Raw genomic sequence first — 24,906 nt, forward strand, 5'->3', positions numbered from 1 at the left:
AGAGATAATGTGGTAAAGAAAATAGCAAGGGCCATTAAAAAGATGGAATTCAACCTTCAATGATTCTTATGCTTCCCTAATGTTGATGATGAAACTGTTAAAATTCATTAACTTAAAATATTTGAATCTATCTTTAATTGTCAGTTGAATTGTCCAAATAGTAGTTTTACAAGTCTTTGATAAGCATTGGCTTTGCTGATAATTAATGGTTTCAAAAGTGCGTGAATGTATTAGACTCCCAGTATTATACTGTTTTATCCCTATCAGTGCAGATGGAGGATGAAAACAAGAATCAGACAATACAGAAAAACAACAATAGTTTATTTTAACCATATTTTGTGTATGAACTACAAACTCTGGTCTCTATAATTGATCTCCATATCTTTTAAAGGTCATGAAAGAATGCTTACATGAAAATCAGCCTCTTATTCTTTTACAGCATGTTTCTTTTTTTTCCACTTTTAGAACAGGTTGTTGGCACATGTAAAATCAAAATTTAAAATTTTTTGTTTTTGTTTTATCCTCAAAATGTTTTTTTTATATATATAAATCTACAACTAGAACAGCATTCCCTCTTGGAAAAAATAAGATAAAAAAGAATGTGGAAAAAAAAGAATATTGACCAAAAATATTTAGATATCTTACATACATGAGACAGCTCGACTAAAATGCAACTAATTAACCATTTAAATTTTCAGACGATTTACCTCCAACTAAAGGCAAAAGGGGGAAGATGGTTACACTCTCTTATGTCCACTGACCAGAAATTTGTGATCCACATCCCATCAATAGGAATTCAAACACAGACTAAATGACACACATCCAGGTTCTATGGTTCACAAACGTGTCAGACTCCACAGAAGTGCAATTACGGGATAAATAGTGTCCTGGGGGAAAATTTGACTCATTGGGTCTGGACACAAGTCACCTGGGGACCTTGTTATTTAACAATCAGCCCTCCATATCAGTGTTGTGTGCAGCACATTTAAAGATAATAGAAATATTGTGTTAAATTTAAATTTACTAAACAAAACCAGATCATTACCATCAGCTTGATCATCAAATTATATGATTTGCCTTACAGAGTAGATATACTAGCACACCATTTTGAACGCCAAAGGGTGGCACAGTTCCCACTGATTATCTCCACAACAGCCTCCATATTTCTTAACCCGGGGGAAGAAAGGCAAATGTAAAGGAGAAAGTAAAATGAAATTAAGTAATGCTGTATCACAAATTTCTAATATCACATGACCTGTGTATTAGATATGAGAATAGTTTGCCCAAGAGTATTAACACATATAATCCATGCAATTATTGCATTACATACCACAGGAGGGCCCAAGGTAATAGTAGTCCTGTGGGCGTAGGGCTTTAGATTATTATCTGGTTGTTTAATTCTCTGTTAATGTTCTTCATTTATTCTCACTACTACATGGAATATGCTGAAGCAATAAGCAATGGGAAGTAGCCTATTTGTCCTTTAGGTTAAAATCTGTCTTTTTGAGTAGAATGCACTCATCTGTGTCTAGCTTTAAATGCTGTCATAATATGCTCATGTCCATCTGTTGACAGTTTTGTTAATTTGTCTTTATTTTCAAATGCATAACTGTGAACTCAACTGGGTCCAACTTAGCTGTTTAGTGTAAGGCTGAGCACTATGGTTAGAGTTGTTTTGACTGATGTAAGAGCAGGAGGAGATATTATGCATGGGCCAAAGAACATCACACTGCCTAAGCTTGACAGTGCTGAGAATAAGTGTGCAAAAAACAAAGCAGGCGAACAGCAGGGATGTTCATTGTGCAGCAGGATTTGTTTGCAAATTTAACGTAGATGTGTTGATAATTTATTTCTACTGTAGAACACTTTAAAAAACATAAATGGGGAATCTTTGAAACCCGCAACATCCTCTTAGTGCCACTTCCAGTTTTCAGGATAGTGGTATGCATGATCACTCCACAGAAAGTAAATGCAACTATCTGTGATAGTAGTTTTTTTTTTCCTTACTGTAACACTGACATTAATTGTAAAGGACAAATCTGAATGAAGCATGACAATAGCCTGACCCTTTTGTATATTTTACTATCAGGGGAGAACAAGATGCACATGTTTGTTTTAAATTTACCTGGGGAATCTGATAAATGTCTGCCTAACCTCTGCATCTCTGGTGCCTGGCACCATTTTAATGGTGGGGACTTTGAAATGGTTTCCAGGGTATGGGCGCCTGCAGAGCTGTGTCCATCCAAAGCCCATGGGCACATCAATTAAAATGGAAATTGTGTTGTAGCTGAGGGAGGGGGAGAGAGACAGATGCAACCCAAACATCTGGTTGATGCCCGATCCCACACATTCACCCCTAAAGCCTCTTGCAGCATAAGCCCTTCCACTCGGGGCCAAGTCCTATGGTTGGCAGGGGCAGGGTGTGAATCTGGAACCGCCAAGCACTGCCCATGTGGAATTGTGGCACACAGATGACAGGCAGTGTGCTCAGACAGCTGTATAAAGGGTTTACGCTCTTTCTTCCGCTCACCAGTCTGCTTCTGACAGCACTCAATCCTGCAGTACTGCAGATGAGGTATGGGGTCCCAGAATAAAAAAAAGGTGGCTTCAAAGCAATCATCTTCACATGCAGCTGTACAAAGTATTGTCAGTTAAAGGTGAGGCCATTGTTCACTGGAAACATTTGGAGGCAGTGGACTAAATTATTTCACGAATTTTGACCCTTAAATCTTTACCAATATTTTCAAAAACAGTTTTCTTAATTCTAAAGTTCCCATTAATGTTGCTCATATATCATAACTTTAATAAATCAGAATTGATCTAAAGGCAATCAGAAACTTTTTCATTATGATAATCATGTCCAAGAAGCTTGGAATTTTGAGTCAAAACAAGTGGAAATCAGGGATAAAATTATATTTTGCATATACATTAGCCACATAACAAGAAAAGCATTTTTCTTTCATAGGTGATCTATAGAATTTGATTAACTAAAATGAACTTTTAAAAGTGAGCCTTGGCTTGTAAAGTAGAAGGACATATATCCCTCATTTAGGATCCTCAGTCTGCTGATGACAGAGCAAAGTGCCTAATTTGTATGTAGGAGATATAATTTAATTGTGAATTATGATCAAGTTCCATCACTGACAGTTCTGTCAATCACTGTAAAATAATGAACAAGTGTTTAATTCATCCCAGATACAGATGGTCACAAAGATTTCATCACTTAATCCACAGCTGGAGAAAATCACTAATGTGCTCTAGATTCATTCATACATGGGGCAAATTGGGTTACTATCTCCTCTGATCCAAAGTCTGCAGTTTATCAAAAAAGTAAAAAAAAAACAACACAAAACAATGATTAGCTTCAACATTTTCTTGACGTATGTCTTCAAACAGAGTGCCTTGATTTGAAGGTATATTAGTAAACCAATCCCATGAAATGAGAGGGAGAAAAGAAAACATGAATAACTGTAAGTGCTGAAAAAATAACTGCAGAATACAGTTTTTCTTGATTTAACCACAATATTTTTTTTCTTAAATAAATAGCTTCTTTTTTGTAAAGACACTTTCCAAACTGTAGACATACCCTAATTTCAAAAGTCATTGAATAAACATCATCAGCCACTGATTTGCCAAACACAAGTCTATTTCTCAATGTTTGAGCCATAATCCAAACGAGTTATCAGTAATGTCCTCTCAGCAATGTATTATGTAATTCCGTCAGTTTTATAATGTGTAATTTTGAAAAAAAAGAGAAAGAAATAAAAGTATTAGATTTGGGTCTCTTGTACATTGTCTTTTGAGCTGGCCCGGATTAACAAAGGTTCGTGCGCAGAGCTGTGTATGGAGTTGATAGTGGAGACATGGTTGTATGCAGTCTTGTAGGTGTTATAGTGGTTGAGGTGCTCATGCTCAAGAGGAGGCAGTGTCAGGTGGCCCTCCATGCCCGGGCCTCCTGTTACACAGTCCTCGTCCACATTAATGATCTCAATAGTGCGTGTGGGTGCGTGGTGGTTCTGCTGGTGATGCTGTTTGCGCATCTTGTAGAAGATAATCAACATGACAGCTGCCATTAGTGTGATTGCAACAAAGCAGCCAATGATGATCTTGGTCGTCTTCATCACCTCATCCAAGCCGTTAAGTGAGCCCTCACCACCCAGCTCCGTGACCGGGATTGTGTAAGTCTTCTCTGTGGCACGAGTGGATAGTGGGGTCCGAAATGTGGTTGTAGTCGTCGAGGTGACGGAAACAGACTCCCATGTACCAGCAGAGGGGGTGGGGCCCACCTTCTGTTGCACAGTTGTGGTGAAGCCTTCATTATGTGGCGTTTCCATAGTCTCCACTGTTACCGTGGTGAAGTAGCTGAAGCTGCTGTTCTCTGTAGAGGACACATTGAGTGTGGCCGATGCTGTTGTGTTACCTGCAGAATTACTGACCATACATGTATATGTGCCCGTGTCCTGCATGGTGACATTAGTGAAGTTCAGGGTGCCATCATTCAGCACAGAGATTCTGATCTTGTATGCACCGTGTGTCATGATGGAACCATTGGGTGTAATCCAGCTAACAGAGGTCAATGAGCTGGCTCTGCATTTCAACTCTGCAGCACTTCCCTCTGTCACATTTAGGTCTGTGGGAGGCTCCACAATAACAGGAGCATAACAGTGAAAGTAATTCTGGTCCAGCTCGCCAATATATCGTCCCTTATGGTGGGAGGGTGAGCTACAACGAGCACAGCAGCTAGTGTTTGCAGGTACCATCTCTTTAAGCCACCAGCTTAGCCAGAGTATGTCACAATTACAATTCCACGGGTTGTGGTGCAAGTGCACCCTCTCCAGGTGATGTAAAGGAGTGAAGAGATCATGGGGCAAGAGGGTGAGGTTGTTGTGGGCTAGATTGAGCTCCACTAGTGACTGTAGGTCATCAAAAGAGTTTCTTTCTATGGTCTGGATCTGAGCATGCATCATCCATAGCTTTTGCAAATGGATGAGTCCTTTAAAAGAGCCAGGCCGGATGACAGATAGCTGGTTCCCCGACATCTCCATTTCATCCAGCTTCACCAGGGGAATAAGGTTGGGAATTTCCTTCAGATTGCACATTCCCAGATTTAAGTAGCGGAGATTGCTCAGCCCTTCAAAGGCCCCCTCAGAAATGTAGGTGAGCCGTTTGAGCTCCCCAAGGTCCAACCGCCGTAATGAGGGCACTCTGTTGAAAGCATAGGAGGGAATGCTCTCTATGGGGTTATTCCTCAACCAAAGCTCCTTTAGTTTAGACAGGTACTCAAATGCCCCGTTTGGGATAGTGGTGAGGCGGTTATCAAAAAGCTCCAAGGTATTGAGGCTGGCCAGTCCATTGAAGGCCCCCAGCTCAATTTTGCGTATGTGGTTCTTGCTCAGCTGCAGGATCTCCAGATGTCTTAGATGCTTGAAGCTGTCCACCTTTATGACCTGAATTAGATTTTCTTGCAGATTCAGGTAGCGTGTGTTGGTAGAGATGCCATCGGGGACATCCCGCAGGCCTCTACGGGTGCAGATGACTTTGCTGAACTGGTTACTACAGGAGCAGACAGAGGGGCACGTCTGAGCACGCACCAACCCTGCCACTACAAGCAGCTGGAGGGCAAGAAGCAGCACAAGCAAAGGGTCGGACAAGGCCCGGTTCCACCTAGGACCTCGCATCATCTGCTGCTGCTGATAGGAGGTCATCTTGTTTAACATTCATAATTTGTTGACTGGTCTTCCACTCTTTGGAAAGAGTATTTGGGCCCACTGGAATGAAATGAGAGACAGAAGGATATACATTAGACAAATTAATGTATGGGTTTAATACTCAATGGTATACAGTATAAAATATTGAAGACTGCTAATTAAAATTCCCGGTTTTTACCAAGTAATATTCATCAAATTTGTGTATCTGTTGTAGCTAATAATAATCACACACATATACCATAGACACACACTTGCATCTTGATCGAGTGCCTTATATCCCATTCTGTTTCTGGGTGCACTGTCCTCACACTCTCAATTGCAGTCACATAAAACAAAATCAGAATGAAGCCGCCAACTACTGTGCTATTCCTCTGCAGGAGGAGAAAGGGAGGGAAGAAAAGCAGCTATGACTGCTGTGCTGTGTGATTTATATTTGAGACTGGGGGGGACATTAATAATAAGAAAGCTGACGCCACCCACCAGTCTTTCGATCAAGTTGAGATATCAGGAAAGGTCTGATTATAAGTCACAGTTCCTTAAAGGCATGTATGCAACTGGAATGTCAAACAAGGAAGCCAAAATGGGACAGGGGGATTTGTATGTGCAACTCTTTATGTATGACGCCAGGGGAAACAGTTGAGAGTTGAGAAAAGCTATATTCCAGAATAGATTTATATTAGGTTTTACGCATTGAATATCAAAAACCACCCCCCTTGTAGAAATAAAGATTCATTAGGAGATGTTGCTTCAGTGTCATAATGTTTAGAAGTTCATAAATATTTTTATCACTGTCACAGAAAGCTGGATTGCTTCATCCTGTGTAAGTGAAGGACTCTGGGCAGAGTCAGATTCTCCTTGATCTGATTGTTTTGAGTTGTGTTAGGAAACTGGAACAAATTCAGAAAATTATGGTGAACACAAAGTACCAGAATTATAATCTATAGTGAAATGACAGTGAGGAACACTGATCTACTGAGCAGCATGCTGCAGAAAATTTCCAAATTTGTCATGAAGAGAACTGTGGCTGTCACACAAGCATGTTTTAATGTAGATACAGAATAATCCTATGAGCTCTACAAAACAAAGGCTCTCTTGGGATTCATTTTATGAATATCACATTTAAATAAGGTAATCAAAAATATACGCAATTGTTACTCATTGGTCACTGACACTGAGCAGGCAGATTAATTGGTTGCTGCAGTTACTGACAGTCCTAAGTGCAAGGACACAAGAGAGGGTTACCGTGGGGTCTGGCACTGGGCACAAGTCAGAATGTTTTGGGGATATTTTTGAAGATGTGAACAGCTCTAACACCCTGCACAAGAAGCTCCGCCACACGGCTGCATCACACACACACACAGGCACACACACACACTTTCATTGTCACACCACAAGGCAAAAAGCTCCGACACAACGCACAACTGCACCAACACCGCTTTGGTGCGCATGCTCACACACAGGCACATACGCATACACAATCATCGCCAGCAACACATTTCACACTTTGCGCTCACTGACCCGTCTAGATGTCAGTGGCCTTCTGGAAGGCGTAGGGCGATGTTTTTTTGTCTGACCCGGTACAATAGCAAAATATGATTGGCTGATTTAACCATCACTTACTAAATAAACACACAAGCCCTGGACTTCTGTCCTGATCATGAAGTCCTAACCAATGAGTGAGCTAGTTGTAACGTTTTTTCATGATTGAAAATAAGCAAAAAATTGGAATTAAAAGAGATAATTATTATTAATTGAAATATGTTAATATGACATTTAAAATGCTGATATGTTGGACATTCTCTGAAGACCTAGAAGTCCCTAAGGGTTCCCCTCTGTATTTGGTTTTACAAATGCTGTGTTCATGTGTTAATGTTTTTCATGTTTTGTTGAGGTTGTGTGATTAGTTTATCAGTGTTTGTGCAGCCAAAACAATGTTGAGTTGAAGCAATGGGCCACTATGGCCGAGACTTGTTGAAGGACTAATGGCCTCAAGCAGGTCTTCGAGCATCTGTTTGGGTGAAAACTTGCATGTTGTATGGACAGGTGACTGAGGCAAAAAAAAAGATTTTGAAATATTTTTACAGTGTAACAGCATTGACGTGGCATCTGATTTCTGAACAGAATAGAAGCTACATGATTGAGGTTGTGGGATTACCCTATTTTCTGCTCCTATACAATGTGTTCAACACAGATTAATCTGAAAAAGAAAGCTCTTCACTTCTATCACTCTATTACTGTAACTACTGATTAATTGCTTGATTAATGACATCATTAATTCTTCAATTACAAAATTCAAATTCCAAGCAGCCAAAGCCTGAGGGAGGAGACAAAGTGTTTTCATGCTGGGGACCAGACCAAATGTGACAGGAATTGAACACAAGGCTGAAAAGCACATAAAAAAGCAATCACAAAAGAAAGCATTGGAGGAGTATACCCTGTGCATTGTATGTAGACTCTATATACATGTATTCACTATATGTAGTTTTCCTTTCCATTTTTTTAACACAACATAAAATGTCTGTCTCTCTCACAAACATTATACTCATCAGCAAACCTCAGCTTAACACCAGCCCCTTGCTCTGTATGAGCGTTCTGAGAGCATGTGTCAACATTCCCCCACTCCCGAAAGTGATCGGCTCAAAAGTTACTCATCTGGAGATTCCCTCCAAAATATTGCACTTTACAATACAATCTCGGGTGCGATATGACTTTCCTCTTTCCAAGTTCTACTGACCCGGTCAGTTGAAAGAATACAGCTGAAAAATGTCTTCATATATTTCTTCTATATTTATGGTTATACACTTTGGATTTGTAAATAACGTTTCCTTGAAAAAGAAATCCCTGTATCTTCATCCACTATTTGCTCATCCTCCTTTTCAACAGATCAAACCTCGAAAAGACATAAACAATGAATCAGTGAAACAGAATCCAAATTGTGGCAGCAGAAAAGATGAAGCTGATTTACTAAGAAAAACAATACGTCCTCACGCAGACAATGAAGGCAGCAAAATTGGATTTACTTGGTGAAATGAAGAAATTAGATAAAAAGAGATAAGGAAAATGAGATTAAGAGAAGAATGATTTTTTCTCTCTTTTTTTACTTTTGTCTAACATATTATCAGCTGCCAGCTGTCTCTGTCTGGTATAAAGAGAACTAAAGCGTGACCCAGATTAACAGGTCTGCAGACAATTGAAGAGCAAAATCTGCAACATTTCTAAATTAATTTCTGGTTTATGAAATAGAGAATTATTCTGAAGACAGCCATACACAGGAATTTCTATGGACAACTGTGTACAGCTCAACTGTTAAGGAGCAAGCCATATTTGATAACAAAAAAGCATGACATCTTGCAAACGTCAGAGGATACAAAGAATTCCCCAAAGTTCCTTCTCGTCATTTTTGTAGGCTTTAATACAACTTTAATTTTAGCTAAATGTTCCCAGAGAACATCGGTATATTTTGGTTTTAACATGAATGCATAACTGGGTGTCATCTGCAAATAAAAGCCAAAAGAAGCCAAAGAAACTTTCGAAATAGTAGGCCCTCTTTATTTGTAAAATGACTTATGTTGCTAAACTGAGACACACTGTATTCTTCCATAGACTCAATTATTAAGAAGTTTAACTTAACTCACTCTATAAAGTCAAGTAGAATGGAGTGTAACATTATTTAAGTTGTTTTACATCATTTAACTTTATGGTTTAACTGTGAACAAGCAGCAGGTTATTTAGGTGAAACTACAGTGACGGGTCTCGATGTGTCATTTGATATTGTTATATATACACATCACAATTCTTTTCAATGTTGACCACAAAGTATATTTTATTTACTGCAACAGCCTGGTCTGAATTAATTAAAGGCGACACTTGCAATTGTACCTGTAAAAGCACATATGTACCACATTACTCCTTACACCAGGGTGTAGTTACATCAACCAGCTCGCAGAGGATCTACCATCACACTACTTAAAGGAAACCAATGGAAATTAATGCTGGCAGCCAAAGAAACAAGACACTAATCTCTTTGTATGACACAACAAATCAATACTCAATACTCCTACAGCATAAATACGGCAGCTGTCCTGCCGATATTGGTCTGCTCTCCTGTAGACACAGTACAATGACCACAGTCTTCAGTCTCCATACAAGCTTTTGATCACAACCTGAAAAGCAATGACCCTGCCTTAGCTGAATAACACCGTGATTTCACAATTTTAAATAAGACATTAAGCTTGTATAGGTTCTGTGTTCCATCATACCTTTCTTTTATTTTATTATGGTTGAATGCACAGTTACAAATCTGCAGCCGCTTTCACCAGTACATATAGTGTGATCCACAACAATTACCACTGGGTCCTAGTCGCAGCCCTTTTCACGAGTACTGTACTTCTCGAGCCTGTATCATATTTTTGCATCATAAATCAGCCAGAAAAGGTTGATTGAATTATTCAACGAGACTACAGGAAATTCTAGTGGGGCTAAAGTTCCCTAAAATAGGTCTGATGTAGCCGCTGTTGATTTCCTTCTGCTCTCTCTCCACAGTCAACAAACATCTCTTGTCTTCAGCGTTCACATACAAACACATTCAGAGTTTCCACTGAAGGTGAAAGTGAGAGGAGAGGAGACTGGAGCTCTGTTCAATTAGTTAATGCTCGATTATGATGCTGATTATGAACTTTTTAGAGAAAAGTAACTAACAGAGTCTTTGGCTTTCTATGGCAAGTGAGACGTGTGTGACAGAGAGAGGTTGGCACACATCCTATTCTTGAGAAAGAGAGAGAGTGGGAAGGAGAATAATAATGAGATATAAATCAAATCAGGTCATTTCTTCATAATGCCAGCAAGCTTGCAACAGCTCCAAATATAAACCAGAATACTTTATGGATTCCAGTGTGGGTGGGAAACCCACCACATGCATCCCAAGCCTTCTCCTCACTCCAGCTGCACAGCATAAACATGCAGAACACACCACGATTAGTGCAATGGATAGATTCGATTAAGGTAGGCCTGTGCAACGAGTTACCATCACATCATTTTTCGTCACATCATCATATTTTGCAATGCAGTGTTTGGTCACTTTTTATCAAAAGCATTATTTCCCTTAGGGTAGTGACCGGACACACCGTTTTCCCTTCAGCCAGTGTCAGGGGCTGCTGTGTATCTGCTGAGACACAAACATGTCACTCAATATCACTATACAACTGTTTTGCTTCTGTATTTATATATATATTTTTACTGTGTCTTTGAACCCAGTTTCCAAACCCTTACAAGCTAATTGAATACATTACCCTGGTTATGTGTGGATATCACTAATTGGTTGTTTTTAGTGATAGCAGCAGTATTACATTTATCTTAAATTATTTGTCTTTATTCATGATACTTTTTTTTTTCCTAAGTAAAAACTCATTTCACTCTCACTCACACATGATATTAAAAGATGCATTCCATTTGCAGACAACCTCTTGATCTCATTCACATTGCCACCACCCACCCACACCAGCAAATTTGCAAGCCTTTAAATTACCTGCAGATGACCACTGAATATGCACTCATTTGACAACTACAACTGTTATTCTGGTTTTGGTTGGTGTTTATTTTTCATCAATCACTGCAGATAGTGATAGACAAAATACTTTACTCATTGCATCAAAATGTAATAAGGTACTATAGCAATATGCAAACCTTTTAAAGCCATACATGATCATCACTTTCTGCACAAAGTAGTCAAACTGCTAGCTAGCTCAAACACGTTTTGTACGAACTAGATCCACAGGACGTACATAGACTTAAGCACATTAGGCTGTCAGATCAGTTTAAAGCCAATACTGACTTTTGGTTGGGATTTGACATGCCTGATATCATAGTCGGGTATTACATACAAACCCAAACAGAGATCAAGAGAGGAAGAACTCACAGCTGCAAGCTAATGGTCATATACTGTAGCTGTTTCGACTTTGGACCAGCCAAGTGAAACAGACAAGATTTGAATTGGTGCAAACTAGCTAATTGTGACAAACTGACAGCTGCTCCCTGCCCACAGCCTGATATCCCTTCACTCACAGCTTGTCTATCTCATCCATAAGAAGCTGCTGGACTAAATTTGATTCATCCAACAAACACAGATTTAACGAGCAAAGAGTGAGATGTAAATGGGTTAGGAAATGACTTGTAGAAAAGAGGAAAACTCCTCTTAGAAGCCTTCCCTTTTTTCTTCTTCTTTATAATTCAGCTCATAAAATATTTTCAGCAAGGGCATACACGTTAATAAAACACTAGATTTACAATATAAATCCTATATTTTAGAATAACTGGGGGGAAAGTGGTATACGACTAGGGCTTTGTGATCTGGAGGTGAATGAGCTTAGACAATGTTACCAAATTTCTCATGTGTTCCCATGAAATGTAAGAAAAATAAGCACAAGTTTCATTCATTAAGGGGAAATATGTAGTAAATATGAGTTGAACGTAACTTGGTAAAGCGATGATTCTAGATTGGGTGTTTTCAGTTCTACCCACATTAATAAGTGATTTTAATCTGCAAGGTTTCCTTCCACTATATAAAATCCATTCAAGTGTATGTGCGGTTCTGTGATTCAGGCACTATGCATCGCAACGCTAGATGTAGATCGGAAATTTGGCGGCATTAAAGGAATATAACGCACAACACAATCTCCAGTCAGGAATGTTGCAGACTCGTGGAATGCGGGCTAGATTTTAATTATCACTCTTCTGAGACGACAAGCTGACTTGTGGGCCTGTGATACATTAAAAACATCACATGAACTTATTAAGATTTTAATGGTTGTTAGAAAATAATCATTTGGATACAAATGGTGATGAACCATTTGGTCATCGCTCAGTATGTTTTGCATACAGTAGTTCTCAAGTTGAAATGCTTTTTGGCTGCATGTTGATTTATAATACTCCATGCATCTATCAGTATTACAGCAGTGATAGGGCTCACACGGGAGGGGTAGACCTTGTTTCCTTCCCTATGGAATATTAGTGAGTAGAGTGGGTTTTAATTTGTATTGGAAACACTGTTTTGCAATATTTTGACAAGCAACAGCCGACTTTCACAGACAACTCAAATATTTTGGTTGAACTAAATGTAAATATTCAATTAATTACAGACCTAAAGATCTCAAAAGGTTAAATTACCCCAAGTATAATTATTTAATTTTATCTACCCTTTTATTCCTTGTGACCAAGGACATTTCCACAGTTTAATCAATAGACAGCAAATGTCTTCTATAGCACTGAAAAGTCCTTTCTCACTGTATGTTCACTAGAGGCTTCAATTTCTCATAATGTAGAGTTTGTTTCTGGCAAATAACTTGCATTCAACTTTTAACCATTCTGATTTAAAAGCCAATAATCTAAGTAAAGTAACAATAAGCAAAACCCATTTCAAGTGGCATTTTACTTTGTTAGAATAATCTAATGAATCAATGAAAAGCATGGGCACAGCATGAGTCAATGAAATACTAAAACCGAAAATTAACTTCAAGTGCTTCATTACTTGCAGTTCCAGTGTTTGGGTTCAATTAAGCTTGTAAATAACAGTTAATATCCAGTAAGTTTCTATTTGCACAAGCTCCCTCAGTGCTTCTTAAGGCGAACAATCTTGCGGTGTACGATGATGAAACTTTTTGAATGAGGTCATTGACGGTGACGATGCCTTACTTGTGAGTCAACGCTCTGGTATCTGCTCGAGAGAGCGGCGTGTCACCAGAACATGATGAGGAAGGTGTATCATTACTGCAGGGCATCACACTCACTATTCAGGTGCGTGACAAGTTCTACACAGAGACAGAGCAAGTGGCCTCCCCCTCAATCAGAGGTTGACCCGTGCAGAGACACATTTTCCTGATAAATGAGCCGCAGTCATTTCAATTGGCCTCTTCGGACAGAGGTGCCCAATCAGGAAATCATCTAGGGCCTTGGAAAAACATGCAAGGATATATGTATGCACATTTGCATTAGCTGGTACACACACACACTAGTTAACACTAGTTATATTGCACAAATGCAACTCTTCACCCATTTTAACACCAGTAAAAGTGATATCCAGTATGAATTCTTTAATCTTCCTACATTATGTTTTGATTCCCATTGTGCCTCAAGGAAAAAAAAAATCACGCCATTGTTCATTCGGGAGAGTGTGTCAGTGGTGTGTGCTTTCAGCATGTGCAAATTTTCACAAGCTGCGTACGTGACAGCCTCCTTGTTTCACACAGTGAGCAGTGTTTTGGCAGCGAAGGGCTTGTGGGTGACAAGAGATATTGATAAAATCATCCTTCACACTGCGAACATTTCGGGGAGGCTGTGGGCAGAAAATGGCTGCTAACTACTCTTCAAGGGTGCAGGATGAAAAGAGTCCCTCCATAATGTCGCTGTCAGTCTACGGTGTCTGGTTGAGGTCAGGGTTAGCATGCATCACCCAGAGTCGGACCGAGCCACGCGGAGGTCACTCTGAGGCTGTGAACCCGGACGTCCAGGCAGCGCTGTCTCTACCCTGTGATTGAGTTTGAGCTCAAGGGACCATGAGAGATAAGGAGGAGATAGGGAATACACTGAGAAAAGAAAAATGAATAATAAAGTATACAGTGTTGGATATACTAAAAGTAAGTGTTGAGATTCAAAGTGGGTATTAATTTGCCTGGCTTCACGTTTAATTCTTGTATACTTTTAATCCCTTCGGACGGGCAAAATCCAGAGGGAAACGAAAGTATTACATCGCCACAAAGTGTCAGCGAGTTAAAAGAGCAGAACTCGATGTCTGGCCAAACACCACTGCCCGGTTCCCCATCTCTGAACATTTGACTGATTTTAGGATCTGCACGGTGTTGCAATGTCCAAGGACACATGCTTGTAATGTCTCCTCGATTGATGTGTCAGTATACCAGTGTCAACATCGGTGGAAGTGAAGGTCAGCTGTACACAGCATCTACCAAGAAAAGGTGACTGTAAGAAGAGAAATAGAGTCAAATGTCAAATAAAATGTGTTGGATGCATTTTATGATGGGCTGGTTTGACCTTTTGGATTTTTTTAAACAAATCATTATGATAAAAAAATACAATTTCTTAAGAATTTCTAAATCTATCTTAACTTTAATATCAATGCATGTTTGAAGAGCAGTGGAGAAGCTCAGCCTCCACTGGCCTCTTATAAGTTCCACCTGTGAATGTATTGTAATTAATTTTACATTTTAATACATTCTGTCACCACACACACAATGCGGTGATTACATTTTGAATTATATGAATGCAAATATGAGCCACAGTAATTAAATGAATAAGTGTCTTCACTGCGATGGAGAGAAAGGAGGATGATACTCATCTCAAATAACATTATCACTTTCTGCAGCTGTAAAGAAACACAGGATATTAAAATATTACTGTCATATTATTTTCTAATTTAATAATACTATAATCAAACAGAAGAACAGTGAAGCTCAGATTCAGAAAACAGAAAGCCTCTGTGAGGAGACGTATAATAAAGATTTATTTTTAGTATTAAAACATTGACAAATTATGATGGGTTTCCTTCAATTACAACCTGGGAACACACAGACATGGGATGTCAACAACATACTTTTCTGAAATGTGTTGCCGAAGGAAAATGCCGTAGTTTGGAAGAAATATAATACATCAATTGCACAAATTCAATAAAAGGTCCACGAAGAATCTCCCATCCCCCTTAGGAGAGATATAAAGGGTAGGTACAATAAGAGAAACAGCACAAGAAACGGAGCTTTGAAGTAAGTGAATCACAAAAGCAACTATTCAGGTGAGTCATATCAAATCAGTTCAGAGCCATTAGGCTTTTATAGAGGTCTGACAATCACCACCTTTTTATGTGAGATTTCAATGCCACACAATGGCCAGGGAGTGAGTGCCTGATTTGCTGCTAGCATCGGCCTTGAAAAAAAACAAAAAAAAAACAACAACCCAAAACTCCAAAATGATTTATTGTGGCACGGATTATAGATCGAAAAATTATGACAACAGAGCACAGACAAACAGCATCATCGGCCTGGAGGAGCAGTGTTCGCATGTAAAAGCTGCCTGACACCGCGACAGTGGTTCACACAGAAAAAGTGAAGCAGACGTGTATTGTGGAAGTTGCACGCATGAGTAGCAGCAGGGACGTTCACACCAGAGGTATAATTCAGTGTCCAGGTCAGCAGCCCTCTTTGAACAACAATGAAAAAAAATCGTTTGACACTAAGGTGAAATGTCTTGTGAAAATAGACTTCTTACAATGTGTAGCAGAAGTTCCAGCATAGAAACACTGCGGAGTGTCATAAAGTTATTTTTATTTTTCCGCTTCAATGACTTTGTGCTGTTCTTTTCTTTCCATTCTCCTCCACAGACTTTCTCAAGCTTCAATATGCTGTTTTCTCATTCAGTGCTGCGCTGCGATTGGGTGAAGTTTTCTTTGGGTAAAGACCGGATCTCTCTCGCTGTCCATTTTTTTCAATCAAGTCAATCCTAAACACCTAATATTATGAGTTTTCACTTGCATTTCTTGTGAAACGTGCCTTATTTTAAAAGTCCACTGTGCTCAACATTACTAATGAAACAGCTTGGGGTTTATGTGCTGTATATATATGGATCTGCACCACATACAGTATGCATCTGCTACATGTACAATAGTAACAGAACTTGCAAAAACAGAAGTCACTAATAAATCAACATAGACTTTATGTTCTACCATTTCACAAAAGTGTTCAGTCAGTATTGTGGCCTTGGATAAAATCAGTTTCAGTATTGCAGCCATGCTACACTCCATACCACTTATATTCAAGGCGAATGGACAAATACACATTAGGATCAATACCAAAAAAAAGACTTAAATTTTTTCATAGCTCTTCCTTTTTTCACCCATTAATCATGTATGTGCAATGGTATGGTTATCACACACACATGCACGTAAGCACACACACACACACACACACACACACACACACACTATGTCACGACGTCGGATGACAGTGACGTCAGGGAGGATCTCGACGCCAATCCGTTCGTGTCAACGCGTCACGCTAATTTTTGCTCAAGTTCAAATATTTCAACTCGAGTGAGTGCAAATAAATTCACGTCATGTGCAGTGTGAACACACCACTAGAGGTGAAACCTGTATGAAACAGGGCTACTAAAACCCTAATGTTAATTAAAGGTGTGGTTGTCATTAATGACAATATAAAGATTGACAAATCCTGCCACTTTACTAAAATAGTTTAAATGTCCCAGATATGGAAGCAGCCATGTTGTGAGAGTAATGGCAGCCGGAGTCGGTGTGGAATCGACCAGGTAGTGGAGTCAAGGCCCACTGTGTCAATGGCTAACCCTTCTTACTTTATGAAATGATGCTGTTGATTGCTGGCCCTATGGATATTATCTTAAATCTGACATTCAATTGCACAGTCATGAAATAGCAAAAAAAAAAAATTGACATAGTTTGCAGTTTATACCTCCAGCTTTCCCTGGTCCATTTCATGATCACAGTGGGCTGAATGGTAATCCAAGCATTCATGGGGCGATGGCAGAGAAACCTGCCAGTGATTTATAGTTTCCGATCCTCCAGAATCAGACACCTTTGGACTGTGCTGTGTTCCCACAATTTAAGAAGTGTACCAGAAGTAGTTTCTCTGAGCTAATAAGGATGATTTATTTTGTCTGAGAGGGTCCATTCTCAGAAAATACTGAATTAAAAACACAGGGTGTATCCACACAGGAGTAGTTACTCACTTCTAAAATGACTGAAAATTATCTGGTTAAAATTTGCTATTTTTAACTCATGGCACATAGTAACTCTGCAGATTGTTTTGTTGTTTTTGCATTGACTATGTTAAATCAACATTCTGTCTCATTCAGTTCTTACCTGCCAATTCAATCACAGTTCCAAGGGGTTCTGGTCATCCTCATGTTAACTTCCAAAGAGCTGTAACTCTGGCCCTGAAAAGACAAGAGGCAGCATGTAAGAACACCTTAAAATAGATAGCACATTTACAGTGATGCAGTTCGTAGGCCACTTTATGTTTCTCCACGGAGTACAGCCCATGAATAATGCACTGTTTTGGAAAGATTATGATGTATCTACTCAGCTACCAAAAATGCAATTTTTAAACCCCCAGGACAAAGTACATCTAATTCAAAATTCTCTTTACTGATTCTAAATAATCATTGAGTCATCTTGTTAGTTTTCCTTTCAACCACTTCCTCAGCACTGTGCTGATGCCGATATTTTCGGGCCTTTGAGAACCTCTATCTAACAAGAGGAGCTTAACAGTTTTCCACTGTAAGTCGGAAAAAGAGCTCATTCCCCGGGGCCAAGGGGACAGTCAAAGCCATGAAGCCTCACAAACACATGCGCATGCACATGCATAGCCTGTGTACACAAGGACGTGCACACGCAACACAGACGATGGACCCTGCTGAATAAATTATGGGGGACAAAAGCAAACGGAGATAAAGCTCTCGATCTCGTCTGCCATCCCATTAGTGCAGCGCAGAAACTGTAAGTGCAAATAAATGCGTGTTTGATCCAGTGCAACATCTCTGTGTGGGCCGATCATGAGCACAGACTTTGTTTAAGATAACAGTTTTGCCGTCTCTGTTGCCCACATTGAGCCTGCATCACTTCCAGATGACCAGCGGCTAATGGCCGTAAAACTCTGCAAACACATCTCCGCCGATCTAATGTGCATCTGATGACAAATGGAGTAGAGCAGAGGAGAAAACAATAGAAGGCTTAAACAACAGTCACATTGGAGACGATTGGGGTCAGAGAATAAGTCAGAGACAATTCTCATATCATTCAAGTCGAGTCTTTATCGGAGACTTTGCTGTCCACAGGCCAAATAATTGAACATTCAAGGCCTGTCTGGCACTATCTAGGTATTGTTTTATTGTTGCCGGACAGACAATTTTATACTGACGTGTTTTGGTTGAAGTCTGGTCAAGCCTTTAAAGAGTCATGTCTCACATGAGTGACCAAAAGGATAAGACAGGCAGTATTCTGTATTTCATTTTTGGCATTAAATCCCATGGAAAAAAACATCAGTACTTCATTAATCTGTATTTCCCAACACTTGGATGTTGATGCAATTAGCCCGAATTCTGTTCGTTCCTACTTAGGATGTAAATCTTTACAGTATACGTTACTCCTATTGTGTATATATATATATATATATATATATATATATATAAAGCATATTTAATGTTTAATGCCAGACATAAACAGTTGGGGACTTTACAGTAATAGAGAGTAAATAGTCGTGTAAGGACACTGGGTTTAAACCAAAATAAACTCCAGTGCCCACATTTATCTAAGTGACATGTCACCCAGTGCAAAAGTGGGGCTCACTGAAGATTTTTTCTTCTTCTAGTTTTTGGAAAACAATGGATCTCTGTGGAATAAGCCATTATGTCAGCCTGTGTATACACACACACACACACACACGCACGCACGCACACATTTGTAACAAGGATCAATTCCGTGTATGTCTTGGTCTTTTCAAGGGAATTGGTGAATTAACCTCTAAGTCTGACTTCAGTCCAAGTGTCAAGTCTATACAGCTCTAAAGTCTGCTCCCATGACATATCAATAAGCTGATTTTGATATTGTTTAAAAGCTGTGTAGTTAAATCTGAAGACCTTTCAAAATCTGTGCTCTCTCTCTCTTAACTTTACCAAAGGATGACAAATTATAACCGCAAAGTGTAGATGATAGCGGTGATGAATATGGGCTTTGCCGGTGTAATCATTATCATTGTTGTTATTATCAACAACATCGATATATAGTGATATATATATTGATATATTGATACAACATAACATTTTTAACGAAGGCAAATGTGCTACAGATGTTGCTGCAAATATCATCAGATCATCATGTGACTTTTATACACTGCCAATTCTGTGAAGTAACACCCAGTGCAGACTAACAGCACTGGTCAGCGCTGTCCTGTCTGTGGGCCATATCAGATTGGCCATCTTGATACACAAACCTATAAACATAAGGTTTTCGCAGTTGACATGAATTGAAGAAAAAAACTAAAAACTGAAAATCACCAAGGTTTATGTCTCACCAAGTACATTTCCATGAAACATTTTATTGCCACCCTGTAATTTGCATATAGAAGCCCAGGGCAGCACTTTTTTTCCCCACAACATCTTCAACATCAGTCAGTCCAATAAAACTTCTAGCCGTATCTTCAGGGGTCTGAAGGACATCAGAGATCTACTCGGCCGTTTTTCACCTCTCCTTTTTATCTCCCGTGAACTCACACAGATAAAGTCCCTCACTGAAAGAGTAGTAGTCCAACAAATCAAGACTGTGTGTCAATGCGTTCTGCTCCAGATCGCAGCATATTTTGACCCGCGGGTCACACTACATCACTGGCTGGAAATGACCAGAAATGCATGTCAGGCCGAATCAATTGGATGCACAGCCACTCGTTCAATCTCGGGCGGGGTGGTCAGCGTGGTCTGCAGTGTGGTGAGCGCACGCTCCCAAAGGAGCAGTAAGTGCTGAAATCAGCTCAGCTGCGCCTGCCATTTGTCATTATCTAATAGTAAATCCATCTCTGTAGAGGGCCCTCGCCAGGCCAAATCACTAAGTGACCAGACAGTAAGCAACAAGGAAAAGAAGGATAGATGGATAGATAGATAGATAGATAGAAAGATAGACGGACAGACAGACGGGTTTAGATGAAAAGGTATTAAAATTATTAAGATACTATACTAAAGCCTTTTCCATCTGATTTTGCTGCGGCATAGGGATCATATCAAGATGTTTAGGGAAAGGAAACATGTAATCCCTATGGTTCGCTCAGACATGATGCGAAGGCAAACAGGGATTCCAAGCCAAAAGACGAGATAAAACAAATTAACGGACTTTAAAGTAGGCTTAAAGAAGGGAATACAATTATCTGGAACAAGGAATGCGATTTTGTAATTCTCTAAATTACATGATCTGTGACTTAATTAAATTAGAAGGCAGCTAAATCAGTACTTTAATATGATTTTAATTAATACACAACCCAGCCATGTACACCATTTGTCAGCAGGCAAAATGAGAGCTTGCAGGCTTTTCTGCCGTATTCTGTTTATCTCTGCGTGCTTTGCATGTGTGTGTGTGTGTGTGTGTGTGTGTGTGTGTGTGTGTTTACACAGGAATGCATGTGCCTGCATGATGAATTAACAGTCAATTTAAACTGCAACAGACAACCAGACTTTCTTAAAATATAGACTGATACGTCTCCATAGTATGTCACTTAGCCAAAGCGATTCAGAAGCAGTGCACATGTTTGCCAGATTTCTTTTTTTTTCCGGAGGGGGGGATTGGAGAACTGGCGTGAGATGGAGTCTGTTTATTTTAATGGGATGGCTCCCTGTACTTCTCAGATTGACACAAAACATGACTGTCTACAAGTCCATTGGAATTGAAATGACTGTAGGGCTGAAGGATAACAGCAAAACATAATAGAATACAGAGTAGAGCATGTAGCGCCATGCTCGACATATTATCCTCGTCATACATTTGCTGTCAACACATGACATTACTGGTTTGAAAAAAAAGAAAGAATTAGAAATGCTTTTACAGACGTCTGTTCGGCACCGCAGTTTAAAACTCTGCCTTACCAAAGGGCTGTCGCGGAGGAACTCGTTGCAGAGAGGAATTAGTGCAATCAGTGGAGATATGGAATTAATATGTCTGATTAAGAGCCTGACACAATTTGCATTTGGAGTCCAACGAGATTTGAAGCAGGAGGGGAGGGAAGAGACAGGTGGAGGGAGAAATCCTGACGGACTGGACTGCAGAGGAAAGTGGAGTCGCAAAGACAAGACGAGGAGAAAAGGTAGAATGACTGTGACATGAAGAGTTTCAGACAATCCTGTGGCTCTCGGTTTCACCCAGTCAAGTTTTGTTGCTTTGATTCATTTCTTTTGACAAGGAATTCTTCCATCTACTCATCTGCTTGTGAAATGGATTCGTAGTCACCCTAGGTTTTTCCACCAGCATGCACGCCAGCTGTGAGTTCTCCACGATATGAGAGGTAATTGGTTTGGCCCCATCAAAAAATGTTCGAGTCTTTGAAGACATTGTGATTCTGTTTTCACGGAGACCACTGCTATTAGTGGATGAGAGAATTACACGGAGATATGAGAACGGAGACGGAGAGGGGGGTATTCAGAGTGAGGTAAATAAGGACATAAGACCAACACTCAAAAAGGCAGAAGAAGAAAAAGTCAGGCAGAGGGTAGTTTGAGGGAAAAGCAGGGAAGATGAAAGGCGCCGACTACACAGAGAGAGAAAGAGAAAGGGGAGGTAAATTACTAATATGAAATCTCATCCCTGAAATGTCTGGCTCTCATATGAAAGTCTGGCAAAAACCCATGAAGAAAATAAACTAACTGCATGAGAATGGATGCAATGCAACATAGGGGGACACAGGACACTAAGCCAGTTCAGCACACGTAACGCAAATCAATTGCAATTGTACAAAAGGGAAAATAACTGAAAGCGGCCGCTGCACATTCTTGTTAATTATTAAACACGAGAGAGAAAAGAGAGACAATTCACAGTCCTGCGGAGCAGAGGTGCAGGTAAGAGGACAGGGAAAAGAATGACATTCAAGCTGGGACTCGGCACTTGGAGTTGGGGTGAAGGTGAAAAAAGTGGTAGGACGAAATCTTGGGGACAGACGCGTGTGATACTTGAGCAAAGAAGGTGAGAATCAAATGAGATGAAATGAGAAAGAGGAGTCAGCAGGGCAGTAGACTTTTTCTTTTTTTGATTCAATTAATTTCCTTTGTGACGGACATCATGGTGAGACTGTGTGTGTCAGTTCCTGAGACTCTCCACGCTGAAGTGGCCGGCGAGCAGCACCGTCAAAGGAAGAACCTGGCCCTGTGCCCTGCCTCTGATTGGCTCACCCACATATTCTTCATATCATGTCTGAATCTCAGGGTAGAGGCGCGTTGATTCGGCCCAATATCTCGACGGCTAGATTGTCCTGAGGTTTACTATATACTGTAGATGTTCATGGTCTCCAGTGGGTGATTCAGGTTGATTCTGATGACCCCTCTTGCCCTTTCGTGTAGCAATAATTTTAGGTAGAAAAAAATTGCTACAAAGATCCATTGCACTTTAATGCCAATACTTTTGGTGACCCTGTGACCTTTTCCTCTAGCGTCAACATCAGGCTTTTAAGTGTCTCCCAGAACATATCCACTCACCAGAGGATGAACCCCTCCCATTTTAGACACATAATTCGTTTTTTTTCTGTTGCAGCATATACAGACAAGCTCTCAAATTTAGAAGCAATACATTAAAAATAACTGACTTCTAATGTAATTTACAGATCACGAGTCATGTCTCTTCCATTTTTTTCTCATATTGTGATCCTACTGTGCCTGAATAAATTAAGATTAACAAGCAAGTGTTATCCACTTGTACGCAGGCAATATTAAATCCAATGCATATTTATGTTCATCAAAGGATCAACCCTTTGGATTTTAGTGACCCAGTGGCCTTTTCCCCTTCAGCAACACCGTGCATGTGCTAACTCTGCAAATAAGAAATCGCATAATTTACGAGGCAAATTGCAATGAACGAGTAAATGTATTCACGATTTTGAGAAAGCATTGATTTTTTTAATGTTCCCATGACCTTTCCTGTCACGGTACCCTTGGGATGAACTATATTCTATTTATTTCTTCATCTAACGCTCAATAACAGCGTGGTGTAACGTTACACTCTCCAGAGAGCGCTGCGGGGCTCGAGACTTCAGTGTTTGTTTTACATGTGAACGTGTTCATTTGTGTCTGCATCACTGTCTACACAGTGTGTTTGCAGTGTTCATGTGCAAGTGACCCAAGTGTTTTGGCAATACATGCAGAGTTATTTTTCCTATTTTTCCTACCTTTCAGTCTTTTCTCAGCCTGACATGCGAGATCCCAGTGCGCTATCACAACTATACCAACCTCTTAGTGCATGCATGTCTGTTTCCACATACCGAGACTTGTCCCCCAAGCTCTGTGAAAATTCATGCCGACACATTTCCCCGTGATGGGCATAAAATCACACAAAGGACCTGTCATCGGGCTGTGAACAGCTATGAACCGTGCAAGAGAGTGAGCATATAGAAATCTAGCAACCCCCGTTCCCTGTTGGACTCTACGCTGGGGATCCTAAGCGGATTTGCAGAACGATATCAGCGCTGCGCAGAGCTTTCATTACAGGTATCAGGAGTTAAAGTTGATAGCAGAATTAACAAAGCAATTGCTGACATATAACTGGGGGGAAGGAGGTAATGTGAAGGGCCAGATTATAATGCCGAAAATCATCGCGCTGAACGCAGGCGGTGGGAGATAGAGAAAAGCGATGTGAGCATCTGGATGTTTTATTTGTTAATGCGCGTCTGTCCAGAGCCAAGTAACAAAACTCTCGTGATAACAAGGCGAGACACTTGGGAGTGGAAGACGTTTGCATTAGGCGTCCGCACAGTTGATAGTATTAACAAGTGAATTGTCCGGGCGTGACATTGGCTGTTATGTGCCAGCGGGCCATGCAGAGTTACGATTAAAAAATGATAGACATGCACATGAGGGAAGTCCTATTCCTCTGCCCTCTGCTCAGCTTTGTGCATGAAGGCCCAGGAGAGGGATCAGATAGAAGGGGGCACTTGTCATACACAATCAGCCACCAGTCCCTCTCTCGACGAGGCCATCGGCCTCACGGTGCCTTCAAGGAAACGCTCTTGCGTCAGATTAGCCTTTAGCTTCAGTGCCTGGCAGCACCAGCCGCTACGCTCCGCCAGTCGGAGATGATAACATGGGCTTGTAGCAGACAGGACTCAGAGAGAAGAATCTAATACCTACGTATATGAGTCATCATTTAGAAAAACATGTTGTCCCAACTGTTGGTCAAAATTGTTTGTTGGCAAAAAAATAAGGTTGAACTCGTACAAGGATATTTTAAACATAAAACAGTACATTGCTCTCTACTTGGACATTACTACTTATATGCATACAGCAGATTAAATAAATCATATTTTCACTGCACTGTGTCTACTGTGACTACACATTCATGTGTTGTAAATTCATATTTGAAATAGGGTTGGTCATCTCCATCTATAGTACATTGAAGAGATTCTACAAGTGACAGTTTAAAAAAAAGAAA

The 24,906-nt window shown here is 40.1% G+C and overlaps 1 protein-coding gene across 3 annotated transcripts in view; it reads right to left on the minus strand.

Annotated features, from left to right (window-relative positions):
- Positions 1 to 300: 300 nt before the first annotated feature.
- Positions 301 to 24,906, minus strand: part of lrrc4ca (leucine rich repeat containing 4C, genome duplicate a) — an 85,400-nt gene continuing 60,794 nt past the window's right edge. For 2 of the 3 annotated variants that reach the window (XM_035643331.2, XM_035643329.2), the window contains exons 2-3: positions 17,599 to 17,672; positions 301 to 5,768 (exon numbers count right to left, since the gene is read on the minus strand). In XM_035643331.2, the coding sequence (XP_035499224.1) occupies positions 3,771 to 5,717 (1,947 nt within the window). In that variant the 5' untranslated portion in view covers positions 5,718 to 5,768; positions 17,599 to 17,672 and the 3' untranslated portion in view covers positions 301 to 3,770. The remainder of the gene's footprint in view (positions 5,769 to 17,598; positions 17,673 to 24,906) is intronic. The other variant, XM_035643333.2, reaches the window with a different exon arrangement.

Source organism: Scophthalmus maximus, chromosome 7, assembly GCF_022379125.1.
Source record: "Scophthalmus maximus strain ysfricsl-2021 chromosome 7, ASM2237912v1, whole genome shotgun sequence".
NCBI classification, from domain to species: domain Eukaryota; kingdom Metazoa; phylum Chordata; class Actinopteri; order Pleuronectiformes; family Scophthalmidae; genus Scophthalmus; species Scophthalmus maximus.